The sequence below is a fragment of the Gymnoscopelus microlampas genome, assembly GCF_963454915.1.
Source record: "Gymnoscopelus microlampas genome assembly, chromosome: 17".
In the NCBI taxonomy this organism is placed as follows: Eukaryota; Metazoa; Chordata; class Actinopteri; order Myctophiformes; family Myctophidae; genus Gymnoscopelus; species Gymnoscopelus microlampas.
In genome coordinates this window covers 12554415-12576703 of record NC_139954.1, presented here as the reverse complement: position 1 = coordinate 12576703, position 22289 = coordinate 12554415, and the positions used below count along the sequence as shown (strand labels likewise).

At 40.9% G+C, this 22289-nt stretch overlaps 1 protein-coding gene across 1 annotated transcript; it reads right to left on the bottom strand.

Moving 5' to 3' along the window:
* Positions 1-19835: 19835 nt before the first annotated feature.
* On the bottom strand, positions 19836-20783 carry LOC311064684 (elongation factor Ts, mitochondrial-like; the record flags this gene model as incomplete). The annotated part of the gene is made up of 1 exon (XM_084084594.1): positions 19836-20783. The coding sequence occupies one exon, from the start codon at positions 20781-20783 to the stop codon at positions 19854-19856; it is 930 nt and encodes a 309-aa protein (XP_083940720.1). The 3' UTR covers positions 19836-19853.
* Positions 20784-22289: the final 1506 nt, after the last annotated feature.

Here is a 22289-nt window from a genome sequence, read left to right as displayed (position 1 = left end):
TATATGTATTTGTGTAGGCCTATAGTCTATCAGTTCGTTTCTATACGTAAATGTGTGGGCATAATTATGTGTTTGTCTAAAATTGCGACCCAATCTCTGACAAATAAACAGAACATCTGCGCTTGTGAATTACTGCAATTAGAACAGCAACTATCAAATATCCAAAGCACTTTACAATGCGCAATACACACGCACGCATGCGCGCGCGCGCACGCACGCACGCACACACACACACACACACACACACACACACTTTCATGTGCTTTTTTTCGGCAAATGTCTAAATAAAGTATATTCGATCAATCAACGCAAGCACGCGCACACACACACACACACACACACACACACACACACACACACACACACACACACACACACACACACACACACACACACACACAGTGGAGGAACCATCAGGACCAGCTAGAAGGGGCTCAGTATCTTGCGCAAGGACACACATCACTTCAACATAGAGGAGGATCTCTACCCCCTGAGGCTCAGGAGGCCAGCCTGCTCTGTAGGGGTGCACATATCTTGAGAACCACTTATCCAATCGACTTCAAACTTGGCGGCTGTGGAGTGTGGACCTGAGGAAGTGCAGTGTTGAAGTGTGAGGTTGATCAGATGTTCTCTTCTTGGGGCACACCAAACAGCTGCCATGGCCACTAGTGCTACTAGTTAGCCTAAGCTCACACAATTTGATTGGAGTGCACATGTCTCTTCTTCTTAGGAGTTCAACGATTCTGAGTCGTAATAACTTTTGTGGGAGCTGTCTGCTATGAATATTCTGTGAAAACATGAATTGCATTACGTCCACCAGAAGCTTGCAAAGTGTAAGAGCATATTTGGTTTGAGTTTGCATATTTTGTGACAGGTTTTATATTCGTATTCCCTCCTGCATGGTTTTATTTAATGGGTTTCAAATTTTCACCTTGAGGCCAAAATGAGACATTTTATTGATCCATCCCCCAAAGGCTTTTACAGTATGGTGTATGCTGCAGCTGCTCTGTATGTATCCTGCATCATATGTCTTAGCTATCCTCCCCTTTATCTGCCCACTGTGAATGAGAAACCCTGCAATTATTCAGTTGGGCTTGATATTAAATCTGACATACACGTCAATTAGGAAAGATGAATCAGCCAAGTGTATATAATTTGCACTAATAGTGACAGTGAAGTTAAAGAAATCTTAAAAGCACTTTCTTATCTTCCTTTGGAGCACAAACTGTTACCCATCGTCAAACAATTTAGTTTCTGGATTCCTCTCTCTTGCAAAAACTAAATCCTTTTTCCCCACCTCATTGAAAATAATCAGCGCCCTAAACATTGACACAACGTTTTGCCATCTGGTCCTGTCGGTTCATGTTCTCGAGAAGTATCAGATCAGTATCAAAATGTTCTTGTGTGTTAATCTTCTGCGTCATCTGCTGGTTTTGCAATGCTACTGAGGCACAGAAAAATGACTGTCAAACTGTCAGTAAAACTACTAGGGATTGCATTACATTATGGGAGACCAGAGATGCCCCAATGTCTCCTCATTTGAACTGTTGCCATCTGGATGATGATATGTATATTTTCACTAAAATAGATACAAGTTTTAATATTACGTTTTTAAACAGGTAATGCACTAGCAATGTACCCATATGCACTGTGACCACTCCTTCCTGGTCACAAAGGATGTCCAGCTGGTTTGACCCATCTTATTATTTGGTTAGTTAGTTAATTTAGTTAGTTAGTTAGTTAGTTAGTTAGTCCTTACATCTAATTTGTTGCAAGGTTTGAGGTACGTATGCATTTTGTGTTGTTGTAATGGAAAGCCTTGATGGTGCCGACATCCAATATCCCCAAGGAAACAAATAGAATATATCTCATCTTATTTCTCTCATCTTAACACTCAACCGAGCAAAGCATTCATCTTTTTGTCTCCTAAAACAGCTGGGAGTCTTAGCCTTAATTTGTTCAGGGGCATAAGGGCAAACTGATGGGACATGGCAGTCCATGCCTCCATAACATTCCTTCCCTCTGCTTAACAATAATGGTTCAGTGGAAATGAGCCGAGGCATCCAATTAAACTCAGATCCTGCTTAACAAGGCATACTCTGCCATTCTTGGGGAAGTTGGTCCAAGTTATTGTTATGCTTATGCTGAACATTGTCTGATTTGTGTTAGGCTACAAAAAGGGGCAGCAGTTTTATTACACAACAAACTAGATAGAACAAGAGAGTAATACAGAGTAATATTTTAGGTTTGGCATAGCACAGTGATTCACTATATTAAAGCATGCAATTAAAATCTGAAAGTTTGCTTTAAGTTTTAATTGATTTCGCACTTAAAATAAATCTGTACATGTATCCAGTAATTGATTGATTGATCTTTTCTTTTCTGAGGCTGAGGTTAGGGGTTATATTTCATGATAACAGGAAGTACCAGAGAGTGCATATGTTACAGGAAAATTGGCATTCGTTGGGAAATTGGAAAGGTGCTCGTTTTTAGGCGCGGGGCTCCGGCACGAGGCGGGGCTTTGATGCGAGGCAGAGGAGCGCTGAAAATAAAATGGACAATATGAGATAATGTGAGGGGGGGAGCGCTCCTTTTTTAATTTCACTGGTTTTCCAATTTCCCCTAACATATACATGTGAGAGAGACACAGCAGAAAATTCATTGTTCCAGTTGCTTAATAAATATTGAGTCTGTCAATTTGAATAAAAAACGATGCTATGAGCAAGAGCAGTGTGTGGGATTTTTTGTTAATTAAATACTTTTTTCATGATTGCTTCATTAGTACAAGAGTGAAAGCATGATGAGGGCAAAGTACAGCCTGATTTATAATTTGTTGAAAAATTATACAAGCTCACAATGTGTCAACACGTTGTGAGCTTGTATATCTGCTATTTTCGGCACGTGACAGATCGAGATAACTGGATGATGGAGGGAGATTATAAAATCCATTATATTAAGAATTGATATAAATGGGAGAAATGGAAGTGTGTGTGTGTGTGTGTGTGTGTGTGTGTGTGAGAAAGAGTGTATTTAATTTGTTCATGGAAATCATTTTTTACAAAATGATTTCCAAGATTGGGTCCAAACTATATGATTTCAGGCTTCTTATGTCTTGCACAAAGCTTTTATATTCCTTTGCACTTTTCAGATTCCAATTGGCCCACATCTTCGAGATCAAAAAGTAGAGTAATGAACAGTTCTCTTATTTCTATTCCAAGGAAGTTAGACTTGATGCTCTCCTCTTCAAGTACCCGAATTCAGAATCCCAGAGCAATACCTCAAACCAAACACAAACGCATTTGCCTTGGGTCTACATTTTACACAGGGTTGGGCAGTAGCTACTAGCTCAATTAGAGAACATTTCCCAGTAGCTTCACTCCAGTGGTTCAGAATGATATGATACAAAAGCTACATTACTTTTCAGTGCCACAACTGTGGAATAAACTCCCAATTGATGTCAGAAATGCAGACTCATTACCAAGTTTCATACTCCACATCACCCCCATAGAACTTCACTCTCCTTGTATCCCTTCTTGATGCTGGTTTACAACACACAGAAAAGCTAAGTTGCCAAATGGAACCGAAACTGGTCCTTCGCTCCTTCTGCCTTTAGACCTACTAGAGTGATGCCATACCATAGAAAAAGCATATATTGACGCATTGTGAGCTTGTATATCTGCTATTTTCCCCCACAGTATGGATGCTGGTGTTTAAAAAAACAGCAGATCTACAAGCTCGCAATATTGAAGCTCAGCTATTTTCGGCGAGGAGGTGGTGTAGTGAACTACTACCGGACCTAGTATGGAGCCCTGGGGGACCCGTATTTAAAACCTGCTCTGTCTGTTAAAGACTTTGACTTTTGACTACACCTTCATGGACTCATGGTGTGCTAGGATGTATAACTTTAACACATGCCTGTTATGGTTAACTGTTGAGAGCAAGTGAAGATAGATACATTAACTAAAATATATGTATTTTTTCCTTTTAAATAATATCATTTCTGTAGTTTTCAGTCTGCCTCAGTAGTGTATTTCCTGTCTGCATTGTCTCCACTCGGGCTCCATGCAGAATGAATCCTTTTGCTGCTGAGGTAATCCATGGGTTCCCAGATTGCTGCTGAGGTAATGAGTCGGCAGACAGAAGACAGGCTTGAAGATGACAGTGCCTTCGAACAGACTGTTCTGGCTGGCTGTCCACCTGCCTTTCACAATATGTCACATAGGCTTTACCTGTGTTTGATGTTTGATGTTTGATACCTGTGGTATCAAACATTTTTTATTACAAAGCCTGTGGGTTGCATTGGGAATTCCACATTTATGCAGTACCTGAGTTCTCAACATGTGGCCTAACTGGACATCTAAGCCATGTCACAAACAGACTGGGCTAATTTAACCAGGAGATTATGAAATTGGATGAATTCATGCAATTATCAATTTGGTTCAGACTTTTGCTTTGATGGGGTTGTTGTTCAACTGTCAATTAACCAAGTTCAATATTTTGAAATGATTGATTGAAAATGACCTAATTGTCTTTCAGTGCCTGTCATTTAAGTCCTCATTTAAGTCCAGGCCATATATCTCTTATCAGTGTGGAACAAATGAAAAAGAAAAATAGACCGACAGAGACCCTAGTCAACTAAGTATTTAAAACCTGCTCTGTAAGTTATTGACTTTGACTTTTGACTACACCTTCATGGCCTCATGGGCATGGCGCGCTAGGATGTATAACTTTAACACATGCCTGTTATGGTTAACTGTTGAGAGCAAGTGCAGATAGATGCATTATAACTAAAATATATGTATTTTTGCTTTTAAATAATATAATTTCTGTAGCAAGTAGTTTTCAGTCTACAGTACCTCAGTAGTTTATTTCCTGTCTGCATTGCCTCCACTCGGGCTCCATGCAGAATGAATCCTTTTGCTGCTGAGGTAATGAGACGGCAGACAGAAGACAGGCTTGAAGATGACAGTGCCTTCCAACAGTCTGTTCTGGGTGGCTGTCCACCTGCCTTTCACAGTAAGTCACATACTGTAGGCTAGATTACCTCTGGTATCAAACATTTTTATCAAAGCCTGTGGGTTGCATTGGGAATTCCACAGTTATGCAGTGCTTGTCGTCCAGCTCTCCTCGAATGCCCTGAGTTCTCAGCATGTGGCCTAACTGGACACCTGAGCCATGTCACGAACAGACTGGGCTAATTAAACCAGGAGACAGTATGAAATTGGATAAATTCTGCAGTTATCAATTTGGGTCAGACTTTTGCTTTGATGGGGTTGTTCAACTGTCGATTAACCAAGCTCAATATTTTGAAATGATTGATTGACAATTACCTAATAGAGCGTCGCAGTTCCCGCCCACTTCCTGGTGCCGGAAGTAAATACTCAATGCATTTTTCCCATTGACTTTTACAAAGATATTTATATAAATTAATTTAAGCCTAGAATCAAGCTATCCAGGACCCTGGTGAATCATGACCATAAAACGTTTGATTCTGTGAAAAAAAACTTTTTTGAAAACGGCAAAACAAAGGGTATTTATTAAATATAGTATATCATATCATTAAATATAAAATGAAATAAAATCACAGAAAAAAAGGTTTTATGGTCATGATTCACCAGGATCCTGGATGGCTTGATTCTAGGCTTAAATTGATTGATATAAATATTTTTGGAAAAGTCAATGGGAAAAATGCATCGAGTATTTACTTCCGGCACCAGGAAGTGGCGGAACTGCGACGCTCTATAGTCTTTCAGTGGCTGTTCTCCTTCCTCATTTAAGTCCAGGCCATCTATCTCTTATCATTGTGGAACAAATGAAAAAGAAAAATAGACCGACAGAGAGATAAAAAGAATGAGGAAGATTCAAATCAAACAAATGTATTAATCTCACTTGAAACTAATTGCTTTAGTGGAATTAATAATGTTGTTTGGATTTCATTGAATTGCCTCATACTTCCTCTCTTTGTTAATTTGTTTCCCCTTCGTTCCACAGTCTGTATGTTTATCTCACCAATCTCTTTTGCTCATCTTTCCCTGACTTCCTCTCTTTCCTCTCCATGTGACTCTACATCCCTCACTGTATCTCTCTCATTCCCTCTCAAACCTTTTAATTTCAAGGCCACAGACCCCATAACTGTGAGTGTACAAATGTACAGTATGAAGTACTCTGTCTTCACTACCACTTTACCCATGGCCTTTCTGCTGATCCCCCATGCACGCACACACACACACACACACACACACACACACACACACACACACACACACACACACACACACACACACACACACACACACACACACACACACACACACACACACACACACACACACACACACACACACACACACACACACACACACACACACACACTCCTCCACTGTATATGGCGAATGCCAATTATCACAGACATTTCTTGGCTTGGGCATTCCTGCAATCTGCAGGCTTCTCACGACTAGTTTGTGGACATTACAGAGGCTTCCAAATATAAACACAAGCAATTTAGTGTGTACCCAAGCTATAGCATCCTTAAAGAGTCTGTTGGAAAGCGTCTATGGCCAAAAATCTGTGTGTACGCGTACACCGTCGTGTCGGGGCGAAGCTTGTGGTGAGGTGTCGAAAGCCAACCCAGCAAGCTCGGTCAGTTTCGACCGTCAGGTGGAGAGGGGACAGAGAGGGGTGTTGTAGAGCTCTCTGGTTGGCGGCTTAGCCTTGCTAGGAAGGGTAGTGGCCAGGAACCCTTTGTCAAATGCAACACAGAGGTAGTGCTCGCGGTAAATAAATTTTCTCTGAATACAGCGCATTGCCATGGTATCGCTACAGCTGCATGTGTGCTCAAAATGCAGACAAAGCGTGGGGCTGTGTGCACGCATGCATGCGCGTGGCTCGTCTCATTCAAACACCAGCTGTCCGATTTTCTCTGAAACAAAACTAAGCGTATATGCTCCTTGATGCACCAATATCATAAGCACTTTCTCCTGCTTTTCTTCAAGGCGAAAAAGGTCTGGTACTTTAGCACCTTGGTAAGGAATGCCTTTTCCAGACTGTGGTCAAATGTACATCCCACTTATAGAATGGTCACTTCTCTACTGTCCTCATCAACGACAACATCTGGTGTATTATCTGTAACATCTGAAAAGCCAAACCTTGTAGTGAGGTGCCAAAAGCCGACCTAGAAAGCACGGTCAATTTCAACCGTCGGATAGCAGCGGGGTGGCGGAGAGGGGACAGAGAGGGGGGTAGAGCTCTCTGGTTGGCTGCTTTCTCAAATGTAACACAGAGGTAGTGCCCGTGGTAGATTTATTTTGTCTGAATACAGCACATAGCCACCATGGTATCGCTACAGCTGCATGTGTGCTCAAAATGCAGACACAAAGTGTGGGGCTGTGCTTCACTATTGCGCATTTTGAACATATCATATGTGACAGAGTTACAGTGACTGGATTATGGTCATGGTGCAGGCAATAAGGAGAAAATGTGTTAGGGTACCACAGAGAAAGATGAGTCTAGTTGGAAGAACCAGCAATCTGGCTTTAACTGTAAAAATCAACCTCTTCAACTGTATAATCTTTGGATATTGCATGAGAGACAGAATGATCTGCAGCAGGAAGGCAAGCTAGATTTCCTTCTAGTTTTAAACCAGTCCTGTGTTTTTATTGTTGTTGTGACATTACAAGGTACCTCTGTATACTAACTGTTGATAAATGATGTCCTGTATCAATAGCCTAACAGTAGTCCTCACTATGATCAAACGGTTGGTTATAATGTCCTCAGAAAGTACAGTGTCAGGTCCGAGTCAGGTTGAACCCAGTCCAGGGATACTCGGGTTCCTTACACAGAGGTCATTGAGGTTGGGCCAATGATTAGGCTTTCTTCTGAACCCCATGCAGGAAACTTGGCTCACCCTCTCTTCTACATCGTTTCATGTCTAGCAACAGAGACTATACCAAGTTCCCTTATCATGCACTGTTCAGCATATTTATAAACCCACCCTCCACTTTGGACTGGAGCCCTCAATTCCCATCAGGGGTCACCACAGCAGATCATCTGTTTCCATCTGCTTCTGTTCTCTGCATCTTGACAATACTTTTACTCAAGTCAAATTTTGAATACAGACCTTTGACGGGGGTGATGTGTATGAGCGCTTGTGCTAGCAACCATCTCCGCTCCTTATACACAGAGCAAGACGGCAGCTTAGGGAAAAACAGCTTTGCACAGTTAGTGTATAAGGCTACGTACACAATTACCTTCATATTCTCTCACCTGCAAACATTCACACCCTGATCTTTCCCCTATATGCGCCCTCCTCCCACTGTTTCTGCCATATTTCCAATGTTATTTGTACAGCTCTATTACAAATCCATTACATACACTACCTCACCTGTACTTAGGCCTATTTTGTGTTATTCATGACTTTGTTCCCCTAGCATCATGCAACGCCGTAGCCCTCTGTGTGTACATATATATGTGCCTACACAATAAAACTGAATTGAATCTCTGCATTCTATCTCCCCGTTTTCTGACAGTGAATGCGTTAACCTCTCATTTCTATGTAATGCACATATCTCTCTTTCTCACTCCCTCTATCGTCTCTGACCTTAACTTCCCCCCTTTCTGTCTCCTCATCACCCTCCTCTCTCTTCACCTTCTGTTCCTAGCTGAAAGTCAGACTAAAAGTCACATCCATTACCAGCATGTAGCTTTGTTAAAAAGCTTTTAGTAATCTTCAGGTTACAACTAATGTTAAATCTGATCTAGTATTAATACAGTATGTAAAACTATGGGTCATATGCATTTAGACAAATTGATTCCAAAAGCAACTGCAATTATGTTGTGAATAGTATGCTAGACCGCACACAAAAGCCTGAATAATTGCATGCTGCCTTATGTTGAAATGAAATCATGCAGCATGATGTTTTCGTTCGCTAGCTGAAAGCAGAACATCTATTTCCTTCTTTCAAAGAAATAAATGGAAAATCCATTATATGAGATATTATGTTAAAGCAGTAGCCTATGGTTTTGGTCAGTGTAATGAGTTGTGCTTAAAATTAATAAGTTATGAGGGAAATGCAAGTTATGTTTTCACTTGTGAGAAATAATGCAAAACAAGCCTACGTGTTTTTTCTTTTCTTTTTCAGTTTTTTGTTTTGTTTTTTTGTTTATTTTATTGTGTTCATCTTTGTCGTTGCAGTTGTATTCTGTGTATGTGTTATTGTTTCATTTCCTTTATTCTTGGCTTTTCTTTTTCATATTAAAAGGGACATCAAGATTTACAGTTGGTGACTGAGGATGACCTATCCTGTAACTCAAATCTCTTACTTCAGTGCAGGAGCTCAGTGGCCAACATTTGAAAGCTGTGGATGTACTGTGTATGTCCTAAAGGTCTGTTCTCTCTTAGAGCTGTATGAATATCGGTGCTGAATAAGAACATGTCATGCCAATAAAACCCTCTCATGGATAAACAAGGGAACCAGGAGACCTGGTCCTGCCAGACCCAGAATAAGTACTTTATAAGATCACTACATCACGGCTAAGCCGGACTTCACATGACGTGTCAGCCTGTGTCTACGCCCATGTATGGACGAAAGAGGGACAGACTTTTATAAGCCTTCACATGACGTGTCAGCCTGTGCATGCCCATGTATGGACGAAAGGGGGACAGACTTTTATGGCTGGGGCCTAAGGGCAAAGGGGGCATGCCCATGTATGGAGAAAACAGGTACAAAGCCTCATGTAGGCCTGACCCCCTGGGTCTGGCAATAAAATGAAAATCAAAACACAACAATAAAATTAAATAAAATGAAATATATAGCAATAATCCAAAGCTACAAACTTCATAAATGAGGCATTATCCTATAATTCCATCAAAAGACAAGGGAGACACAGCTATACTATACAAGTGACAATGAATACAAGACCCAGTTATTTTTGTGTTCACATTGTCAGTTCACCTGAAAGATGACTCAGCTCTCTTTCTGGTCAACTTCAGCTCTGATGGGGGCCTCAGTCCTCTTTCTGTTCCTGTGTTCCCGTTTCCGGACCGCGGGGCACCTCTCTGTGGACCCTGGGAAAATTATAATTTTTTTTTTTTTTTTTTTTTTTTTAAATAACTATAACCCTAACCTACCCCTAACCCTAAAACCGAAATAAAGTATGAAAAAACGGGGGGAAAAGTACCCGAATCCGCCCAAATCCGCGCGTGCGGATTTGTGGACCTTCAAGATTTGTTGTTGAGGACCCCTGCACTACAGTATATTCTGATAGTACTCATTGCTATTGAGTGTTTGTTCAGTAACAGGTGCCTCCCCGTCTCTCCACCTCTTAAATAAACAGAATATGCATTTTCAGGTGGGTTGTCAATCATCAGACAATCAAATCCCATTTATCAGCTTAACTTTTATAGTATTCTAGTTCCAAGTTTGTTTGCTCATTTCTTTGTGTAATCACTTGCTCTTGTTTTATCTGTATCCTGTGTGAGTTCTCTCTCCTGATTGGATCAAATCGGTATCCCGACCTGTAAATGCATTTTCTGCTGACTAAAGAGCTGGACAGACAGGGAGACTCCTGTTACTGAACAAACATTCTAATCTAAATGATATCAATGAGTTGGCTACTATTGGAATATGGTGCTATTTAACACTCATTTTAACAACAAAATATCACTTGCCTTGCCTTTAAGTGCAGTTGTGTCTGCTACAATATTGGATAAAATAAATCATTTTCAAACCCTTTTTGTATCATACTTTATAGCTACAAAATGTCGTTTACATAATGGAGCATATCCACAAGCCTAATTGGCTAAAAATGGCAAAAGGCAAAGTCTCTGAAGGAAGAATCACAACTTTTCATGAATTAAAAACAACTAAAACATTTTTTTAAGTATTTCATAACTAACATGAAAAAATCTAATAATTTCCATGAATTATAAAAAAAAAAACAATAATTTAGAAGTAGTGGAAAAAAATGGATCTGCTATTTTCACTAGTTTGGGTCCCACAGAACAGGCGCAAATGTAAAATTTCTCTTTTGGGTCTTGAGCTAAAAGGTTTGGGAACTATAGGTCTAGAGATTAGATTCATTTAACCAAATTCATTACTATAAACAATTTATGCACATTCAAAAGACCTATCTAAGACCGATATGTATCTAACAATACAACTGTGAATGCTCTGTGATTTGCATTCTTCTGTTCCCTGGCATGAAGCTGGAATGAGGACGATTTGATGACATTCCAATCAAAGCAGAACTCAATCAAGTTTTGCTTCAGAAAGTGGCAACCATACAGTAGTTCCATTGCATTACGGTCACATGCACATTAAGGGGATTATAATGTAGAGGAGCGTTCTAAAAAAAAATAATATCATGGAAAATAAAAGTTTTTCCTTAATGTAATTCAAAAGGTGAAACTCTCAGATTCATTACACATACGTGAAATATTTCAAGCCCTTTTTGTTTTAATCTTGATTATTACAGCATACAGCTCATGAAAATCTAAAATCCAGTATCTCAAAATTAGAATATTACCATAACCAATGAAACATTTACTTAAAATACAGAAATGTCAACCTTCTGAAAACTATGTCAGACGCGTGCATATATGAATTCAATGTCCAGAGCAAGTTGTCTCTTTGGATATGTCAATCCATTTAAGCTGTTTCGTTCCACAAATCCATAAAGATAACAAAAACTCACTTCATATAAAATAACATTTGAAAGCTGCCAGCAACACACGGCATGATATGGCACGGTCGAAAACTGTGTGGCCTTCTCTCATTGCCCACCTGGCCGCAATCACCCACTGCCAGGTATAAATGGTAACCATAGTAACCACCCACTGACTCTGATTGACATGACGTCATCGTCATTACCAAGGCCACGCCATTAATTTAAATCAAACAAAACTAAATAAACAGAAAGGCAATTTGGCTCCACACACTCACTAGGGCTCCTTTTACACAAATTATTACTGTACATAAATGCGGTGTGGCACGGAGGCAATCAGCCTTCAGCTCATCTGCATTGTTGGGTCTGGTGTCTGTCATTTTCCTCTTGACAATACACTACAGGTCAGGTGAGGCGAGTTGGCAGGCCAATAGCACAGTGATAAGCTAAGGCTAAGTTCAAGTCTGTTATCCTTGAATTGTATGGTAGAGTAGTGCTGCAGTAGCTATTTTCGCCTATACACATTGTCTCATTCATTGTCAATTGAACTATTTGGGTCTGCACATTGATTTGGTATAATCAAGTGTACACCCAAGAGAGGGTTCTCTTGGGTGTACACTTGGCACAGTGTTATAATACTTTCCCACCATTGTGGAGACTGGGCTTTGATTCCACCGCAGAGCCTCTGAATAATAGAAGCATGGCTGTGTCCGCAGGTGGGAAGCTGGTATAGGCTAATTCAATTTAACTTAGCTGAGTGGCATGGAGTGGCAGGATGGCTCATCCATGATTTTTCAGTTGTAGAGGAGACGCGTGCGCGCGCACACACACACACACACACACACACACACACACACACACACACACACACACACACACACACACACACACACACACACACACACACACACACACACACACACACACACACACACACACACACACACACACACACACACACACACACAGACCTGAATTTTACCGGCCACATCAAATTACAAAGTCAACCTACCGCATACCAATGATTCAAGGACTTATGTCTGTGATTTGGACAAATGATTCAACAATACAGGTCTCCCTAAAAAAAGAATGATCAGAAAAGTGCTGCTGATTCAGAACACTGCTGCTCGAGTCCTTACAAAGACCAAGAAAGTGGATCATATCACTCTAGCTCTCAGATATTTACAATGGCTTGTGGCTCACTGTCTGTCAAATAATTGATTTCAATATGCTATTGTTGGTTAGAGGAGAATTCCGGAATAGCCTTTTCCTTACCTTTATATGATGTTAGGCGACTATGTCCTAGGACGAGTGGTAGAACATTTTCATAACTCCATCCCGAGTCCACCCCAGCTAAAAACCCGAGCCGATTTATGCCCTTATGCACCACCTGTAGGCTATGTCTAACAAACTTCTTTGAAGTCTTACTTTTTTTTTAAATCAATCAAAACATTTTCCTTTCTTCCTCACTCTAATTTTATTCTCTTATCTTTATCTCCGACAGGTCGGAGAGTTATGCCTTTGCACCTTAGCCAGGCTATTTGCACCTGTCTAATGCCAACAATCCTGAACAATGAGAAGCGTGGAGTCCGCACTCCAGTTACATGGAAAATAAATAACCACTTTATTTGCAAAGCATGACAACGTTTGGCTCCCTGAGGGATGTTCTTCAGGTACATTTTAACATGCACACCTGTTCAGTCCCTTTATAAGTCCTTTGTCCCCCAATGTGTACCTCCCCCACTGTGTGTACTAGCCTACATATAATCACCCACATACAGTACGGGGAAGAAGATGAAAATCAGACGTTTTATTCAGGGGCGTCATTTGGGCTCACAGGGGGTGACAGTTGCCACCTAGCGTTTGCATCCAAAATATAATTTTGTCAATTTACGCATATTTTCTCCACCACAGAACGTTTTAGATGAATTGCCCTCTGTGTGTCTGTAGTAAAGCTTGATTATACTAAATTGCAATGCAGTATATCAAGGCAAGCCCTTAAATCAAAACCAAAAACGTCCATGCGCACAGATGTGCAGACACAACGAGTGGTCCATCTAAATGTGAGACAAACAAAAGTATTATATTCTACTTTTCATTTCAATCTTATTTGTCAGGTAGGAACCTCTCTCTCTCTCTCTCTCTCTCTCTCTCTCTCTCTATAAAGAGATGTTCCTCTAAATGTGTTTAAAAAAAATAAAAAATGTATGTGCCCTTTAGGCCATTTCAGCCCCTGCCTCTAATTTTCTCTGCACGTCCCTGAATAGTTGATACATCAACATGCGTGTTATTTCCCATCTGGCTAGTTAGTCACATATTCTCTTGTTTGACTGCGCCCATAAATTAAATTTAAAAAGCAATGTTCCCATGTTGAACCCTTAGGTAATGACAAGTCAGACACACACACACACACACACACACGCACACGCACACGCACACGCACACGCACACGCACACGCACACACGCCACTGAATGAGGGTAACCAAAACTAACCATTAATCTCTCTTCTCTATACCTAAAGAGACATCAAGTTAACAGAGATTAAAGCCAAAACGAATCTCACAAATATCCCTTCACTCAAGTTTTTAGTTTCAAGTTCAGTGTGAAGAAGTGACAACAAAAAAACAACTCAAGTGCTGTATGAGGGCAATGACATCATCTGTAATATGTGGCTCATGTGCCTTTAACCACTTGAACCTCAGCATCCATATTCTGGGGGGAACATTAGCCAAAAAATAGCAGAGCTACAAGCTCACAACATGACACGTTGTGAGCTGGTAGATCAGCCATTTTTGGCAAAGAGATTTGGTGTACACAGGGGGGAAAAGCGGTCCAAGCACAGAGCCAAATCAGGTCCAGTTCACTGAGGGTTAAAATCTTGTTCACAGTTGGCGAAAGAACCTACTCTGTGTGGAGTTTGCATGTTCTTCCCGTGTCTCTCAGGGTAGTTAATAACCTCACAAAAACATGTAGTAATCCTGGTCGCTATACCGCCTCCGCATGACAGCCGGGGCGCCTGATGGAGGGGAAGGGAACTGGTTGGAATAACATGTTCCTTCCATGCGCTACGTCCTACCGGGGAAACTCCCCCCTGTCAGGTGACAAGAAGGTCAGTTGGCTCTCATGCATTGAAGGAGGCATGAGCTCGGCCCTGGCCTCCCTAGGCTGGTGAGGGGAGTGTAGCGCCCAGGATCACTTAGATAATTGGCACCGGTTGAAAAATAAGGGTTACAAATATATATATATATATATATATCTTGTTAACTAGCTGTGCTGATTGTGGCTACAGCCCCGCCCAACACACCTATAAAAACAGTTGGCTTCAACCAAAGCCATACTCTCACAATGCAACAGTAGTCTCAGTGTATCACTTTGGAAGGCCTGGAGATGACTGGTGGTCCTGTTAGAGTTTTAGTTTAGTGGTTTGTAGTTAGGGAGAGTGGCTAGGCCGATGGTCCTGTATTGGATTGGAACTTTTGGTTATTTTTCTTTCTTGATTGACTCGAGTCCTGAGCGTAATCCTCATAGAGTTAAAGGTAACCCTACTTAAAATGAGGAAACTGACTGGCCTCATCCACTTATTTCCTCAGTGGGTTGAACAATCAATCTGAACTTTTGTGCATGGCATATGAAGAGTGACAAAGACCAATTTTTTACTTTTCCCAAAACCCAAATTAAATCTATTTATACTCTCATTCAAGATTACTGTGGGGAGTGAGCGGAGTAGTGGCAGGGCTAAGTCATGGGCAGGTGCTTCCAGTTGTCTAAATGTGCAGTCCTCCTTAAAGGATTAGTTCACCCAAAAAGTTACTTATTTTCTATCAATTACACACCCCATGAAGCATTGAATTCATGGAGATTTTTTGTTTGTTTTTGTCACACTCCTGAGTCAATAATTTGATAATAAAGATGCTAATGTATCCGGTAGGAGACACAAAGGAGACTTGTGTCTCCTACCGGAGAGATGGCGGGTTGTCAAATTATTGGCTTAGGAATGTGATAAAAACTAAACAAATCTCCACGAAAAAAACTAAACAAATCTCCATGAAATCAATGCTTCATGGGCTGTGTAATTGATTGATTTTTGGGGTGAACTACTCTTTAAAAGTAGCATGTTGGACCACTGTGGTCAGCAAAGTGCAGAAGAACCAAGTGCAGAAGAACCTTTCTTCTTCTGTCCGGGTCAGCATCATGACGTTCCCGATATCTCCTTCCTTGCCATCTCCGCTCCTTTTGAGCTCATTCCTAGTAAAAGACTAAAAGCTCCCTCACACTTTAATTGGCAGTCCAGGTAAACTAGGCTTGCTGGCTTGCTGATACTGATATCCCAAAAAAGTCCATATTGTCCACTTACCATGCATGCAAAGAACTTATTTGGTAATGTGTCACTGAAACATCAGGGTTTCTTAAGCCCTTAATGACAGCAGGTACACATGCAAAATGTTCAATTATGCTTATGAAAATAGAATATACATGATCAAAATGGCCTGTTTTATCAAATAACTTGTGGACAATAAAATCTCATGATCTTTTTTTATTAGTATCATTTAACCAGTTATTACACACACTGTAGTTTGCAGAGCAGTGTGGGACATGCCAAAATCACATGTATCCAATGAAAGTAAAACTGTATAAAAAGAAGGAAACACATTTCAAGAGACGTATCATTGTACTGATAAATGTGTGTGTAAATGTTTGGCCATTTATAATAAGACCTCAAGAGTTTCATTATTCTGCTACATTTTCATGATGATTGAGTGATTCTGATGAGGACACCAACGTGACTTCATAGTGATATTAACTCATGTAACAGAACTGGCAGGATAGCAGTTGGCAGGGATGAAGGAATATATTCTACACTGGTGTGGTGACAAAACTAACACTGTATGGCTGCCTCCTAGTGGCACAATAACACCGCGTCAATCAGATGAGCACGATATTCCAAGTAACTTTGTCCTACATTAGATTATCTGAGAGGCGGTCAGGCGGAGGTAGCAGCACACAATAAAATGCATCAGAAGTGCAGATGGCTCTTAAAGTAGCAATACCACAATGTATATATAATTAAGAAAGTATGCAGTGGTGGAAAAAAGTACAACAATTTGTTACTTACAGTAAGTAAAAGTATCAATACTGCAATATAGAAATACTCTGTTACAAGTAAAAGTCCGGAATTCAAAATGTACTAAAGTACAAAAGTATTGGCATCAAAATATACTTAAAGTACCAAAAGTAAAAGTACTCATTATGCAGAATGTCCCATTTCAAGTTTTCAAATGCATACAAATTTTTTGAAAATAGCCGATCTACAAGCTAACAATGCGTCATATCGCGACGCATTGTGAGCTTGTAGATCGGGTATTTTCAAATGGCCGAAATGTATATAGGTCTGAGGTAGTATGTTTTGTAAAAATAATCAAAATCTACAAAGTAACTAGTGACTTCAAATAATTGTAGTGGAGTAAAAGTACAATATTTGCCTCTGGGATGTAGTGGAGTAGAGGTAAAAGTATTGGAAATTAGAAATACTCAAGTAAAGTACAAATACCTCAAAATTGTACTAAAGTACACTACTTGAGTACATGTACTTAGTTACTTTCCACCACTGAAATTATGTTGGTGGATAAAGGGAAGGTCTACAATCTGAAAAGTGCCTAAGGGTACCTTGAGGCCCTCTGTATGAGGTAAGTTAGTGTATAATGATGATGGTATCAGTCCAAATCACCGGTGTCTTTCAAATAAGATCATTGATTCCATGTTTGTATGCTGTTTGTGTTGTATATAATTATGTCTATAATATGGTGTTCATTTTCATGCAGGCCCTGTGGCCTCAACAGTGGTGATGGGCCTGCCTTCGATCTTTGCATATTTATTTATTTATTCTAGCATTTCTTGCTTTATAAATTCATTTATTTATTTATCTATGACAGTTTTGGTATTCCATACTAATAGGCCTACTGCCTGCTTATAGCCAACATGGGAAACCTACATTTAGGGTTGTTGATGGTCTGAGGACGTCCACTCTGTCACTTTTTTTGTCACCATGTAAAGTAAAGTAAAACACTTTTTTGCATCCAACGAGCCTCAATGTTCATTTGTCAGTGTTCTAGCCTATTTTGTTGTTCCCTGTTGAAGCTACAGGCATGAAACTTCATATAGGTGTCTCCTGATGAGGAACAACTTTGCCACTTTGACCTTTTACCCTTTTTTTTACCCTTTTTATCCACCATTTATAATTTAATGAAAAACGGAACAAATGTGAACTTGAGTTTTTTTTGTGTTGAACAAGTGAGAGGACCACACAAACAGCTTGATGACTGTTTTGTTTCATACTGCGTACTTTTAGAACTATAGAGGCAGACAAAATGTGAACAACAGCCAGACATAGATGGTTTAATGTTGACATAAAACTTAACTTAAACTACTCTCTTAAATAAAAGATTGATTTAAGTCTCAGCACTTACACACAGCCATGGCTAGTCTTACGCTGTATAAACTAGGCTTGATACTGCCACCTATTGGACTGATGGGCACATTACATCCTTATGTAATAATGCTTATACAGTATAACCTCTAGTAGACTGGGAAGAAGGGGGTATCACGCACCCCCGGAAATATAGGCTACTTCTGATCAGCGTTTCAAATTAAGTTAGCACTGCCAGTATCAAAAAACCTAATACGTATAGTAAAGGCGTGGCTTCATTTGGATTTCGGATTTCACATGGCCAGCCTGTGATGTCAGTCATCTATGATGACACCCTATCCAAGCCCCTTGACTTCCATTATAAAATTGAAGTGAAATATTTCCCCAAAAATTAAAAAAAAATAATAATGTGAAACACATGCGTGAACACACTTCTGTAGTCTACTAACAGAGTGCAAAGGAAATGTTATTGTGGTTATACTGTAGATGACACGGTCCATCGTATAATAAAGTATAAATTGGCCTGAATGCTCCCTAGATCAGTGGTTCTCAAACTAGGTCGGGACCCCCAGAGGTAATTGAGGGGGTTCTAGGGGATCCCCAGCTAAATGATTGATAGTTCGGAACCAATTGGACCCTTACAGGCCTAACTATAGGAGGGATTTTGGACTTTGTGCAACATTGTGTATACAGGGTAGGCCTATCTGCACATTTCTAAAGTGACAATTTAAGAACTTTTTAATACATTTTTAATACCTCAAATACCTCAAAAGTAGTCAACAAAATGTACAATAAACAATTGTCAAACATTGGCCAAATTGTCAAATATTACGGAAGAGGCGAAATAGCCGATCTACAAGCTCACAAGCCTCACTATTTTCACAATATTTATTTGTGGCACAGAGTCAAACAAAATGTAATGCCTCCTACCATTCCAAGTACTTGCATACTGTATCATCATTATAAGAAATAATAATAATAATGATAACTAGAAAAAGTGCTCCTCGGAGCACAACTCTCCGCCAGAAGACTTGTGTTGGTTCGAAGGTCGCGAAGGTCGCTATCCCTCTTGTATATGTAAGTGTCCTATCCATCCTGTCTGGGTAAGTGTCCTCTTCCGTTCATTCTGTGTAAGTGTCCTATCCCTCCTGTCCTATCCGTCCTGTCTATGTAAGTGTCATATCCCTCCTGTCTATATAAGTGTCCTATCTGTCCTATCTTTCCAATAAGACAGATAGGAACAATTGGACCGCGACTACTTGACTACTTCCGGTTCGAAGGTCTGGGAGTGAGCTAGTGGCCGGATTTTCGGTATTGGAATCTGGCTTATCACAGTGACACATGTATTTATAGGTCGCTATCCCTCTTGTATATGTAAGTGTCCTATCCAACCTGTCTGGGTAAGTGTCCTCTTCCGTTCTGTCTGTGTGAGTGTCCTATCCCTCCTGTCTGTATAAGTGTCCTATGTCATATCCCTCCTGTCTATATAAATGTCCTATCTGTCCTATCTGCCAATTATGTATCAGCCATGCAGCCATTTCATGGTTCCCGTCTCACCTCACTCTGACAGTGGCGGAGACACTGTCAGAGTGATGCCATGTATATATAGGCCCGGTGGCGTCACTAGCCAATCAGATCACAGTATTTCACGTGTCACGTGAGGCTTGACCAATCGGTGTGTCATGTTTAGAAAGTGAAAACGCAGTGATAACAATACTCTCCTGGCGGAGAGTAATAATAAATCACTGCACAAATCATTCCATCTTTTCATTCCGCTCCTTCACCTGCGGCCGCTTCGCCGCATTGAAATCGGACAAAGTCCAGGACTCGGGCCTCCTGCCCTTTGAGGAACTGCGCCACTGTCCTGCTGGGGTCTGGGAGGAAGGTCTGGGGCAGCAGGCGAGTCTCGCTCTCACCACAAGGCAGATCATCCATGTTGCCCAGGGACACAGGTGCCTCCCCCACCACATGTTGACCCAGCTTACGCCCCAGAGCCTCCTGAGACCCCTCCTTTCCACCATGGAACACCACCAGGGCACCATAGCGGCCCATGGCCATGTCACTCTGGCCAGTCACACCGGCATGCACATAAGACCCAATCTGACAGCCGGCAGGGACCCCCACTGTCACTGCCCACCTCACTGCCATGTTCTCACCCAGACGACCTATTGTGAGAGCCACCTGGTCAGCCAGTGAAGTTCCTTCAGTGACACTAAGTTTACTCAGCTGATCAGCTGCCAGCATATTCTTTACATATCCTGCCTGGCCTTGATGTTTCATCCGGTGGTGAGCCATGGCGGCAAATGCCACATCCTTAACCAGTCGCTGGAACTTCTCATTACGGGCAACAAAGTCTGTCTCACAGTTTACCTCCACAATAACTGCAGCTTTGTCTCCTACAAAAAGACCAATCAGACCCTCTTTTGCTTTCCGCCCCTCCAGCTTGTTTGCTTTGCTCCAACCTTCTTTCTGGGCTTGATCGTGTAACCAATTCTCAGCCTGCGTTATGTCATTGTCAAACTTCTCCAGTGCTTTCTTGCAGTTTATGAAGGTATAGCCAGTGCTCTTTCGCAGCTTCATCAACAGGGATTTCTCAGCAGCCAGAAGGTGACAGCCGGTGTGTAAGGATTGCACATACTGGCAAAGTCCCACCTTCGAAAACGTTCTTAATGCTCTAAAAACATACATTAACAACATTGTTGTATTTATGTTCTTTATTTCTTATGAAAGATAAACCGGGATGTCATTAAAATGCACGCTGTGTGACAGCTCTGTGCTGTCGCCGGCCAAACCACTCTTTATCACGTCGATCACCTCCTCTGGGTACCGTTGTGTCTTTTCCCGAGACAATAGCATCTTTAATGTCTTTAGATATTTTTCTCCACTTAAATATTGCTGATTTCACTGGACCAAACCAGTGATTGGTGACATCATTGCTGATCACTGGTTTGGTCCAGACATCATTGCTGATGTCACTGGTTTGGTCCAGACATCATTGCTGATGTCACTGGTTTGGTCAAGTGACATCAGCAATGATGTCACTTGTTTAGATGTTGTTTGTTTAGTTATCATTGGTTGAAATGTTCATGTGCATGAGACAACTTAATTTAAATCACCTTTTCCTAAAGAATTAAGCAAGTAGTGTTTCAATGTGATAGTCATGTGCTACCCAGTGGTTAAAGTAACTAGTACATTTACTCAAGTAGCCTACTGTACTTAAGTACAATTGAGGTACTTTAACTTTGCTTGAGTATTGAATTACTTGATACTTTGTACATGGATCTCTAAGGATGAGACTGGAAAACAGAAATTGCACAGGGCAAATATGACAAATAACTGAAATATACAAAATGACTGACAATGACACAATAGAGCATAGTGGAAATAGCTGATCTGTCCCCAGACCCCACTTTGAGAACCACTGATTCAAAGGGTTAATAATATATTATTGCAATAAATGCACCGTCTTAAATTCCCCGCACTCATAATGAAAGATGTCACTTGTGAATTGTTTTCAATCTTGTCCTTGGCGTTCAGCTGCTGAGAGGAACAGATTAAAAGTTGCAAATTTGCACTGGAAGTGAACAAAATGAACAAATCCAGCACAATACACTGATGTTAACTCACTGAGGCGTGCATTAAAACCACTTAAGCCACTTAATTTCAGTGACTGCATGCCGATGATCAGTGCTCGATCGATCATTCCTGCCACCAATCCCCTCAGGCCGAGGTTGGTACGTTGGTTCGTACACTCACAGAAATGTTGGTGTGACATGTCAGACTGTGCAACAACATCAAAATAGTGTACAAATATGACAAAATATGAAAGAACAGACTGCATCTCCTGTGGATGACCACTGATCACACCATTGATGGATCCTGGGGCAACAACTTCAGACTCAATTGAGTATGTCTTGCAGCCCTGCATCACCCAACCTTTTTCCTAAAATACCTAGGAAGGACATGTATGAAACTCACCTATAGTCTAATCACTAGACGCTTTGTCAAGTCATCATCTTTCCAGCGGATTTGCTGAGCTTTGGCATATATAGCTTGGTCAAAACTAACACTACATGGTCCAGTTCTAGCTGATCAGCAACTTCAACACCTTCAACCTGTATGTCTCCCTGCTATGGAACACTTTCATGCCTCCTTTTTGGGCATCCCAAGTTGTTGAAGGGCTAACAACCAGTTTGTGGGTAT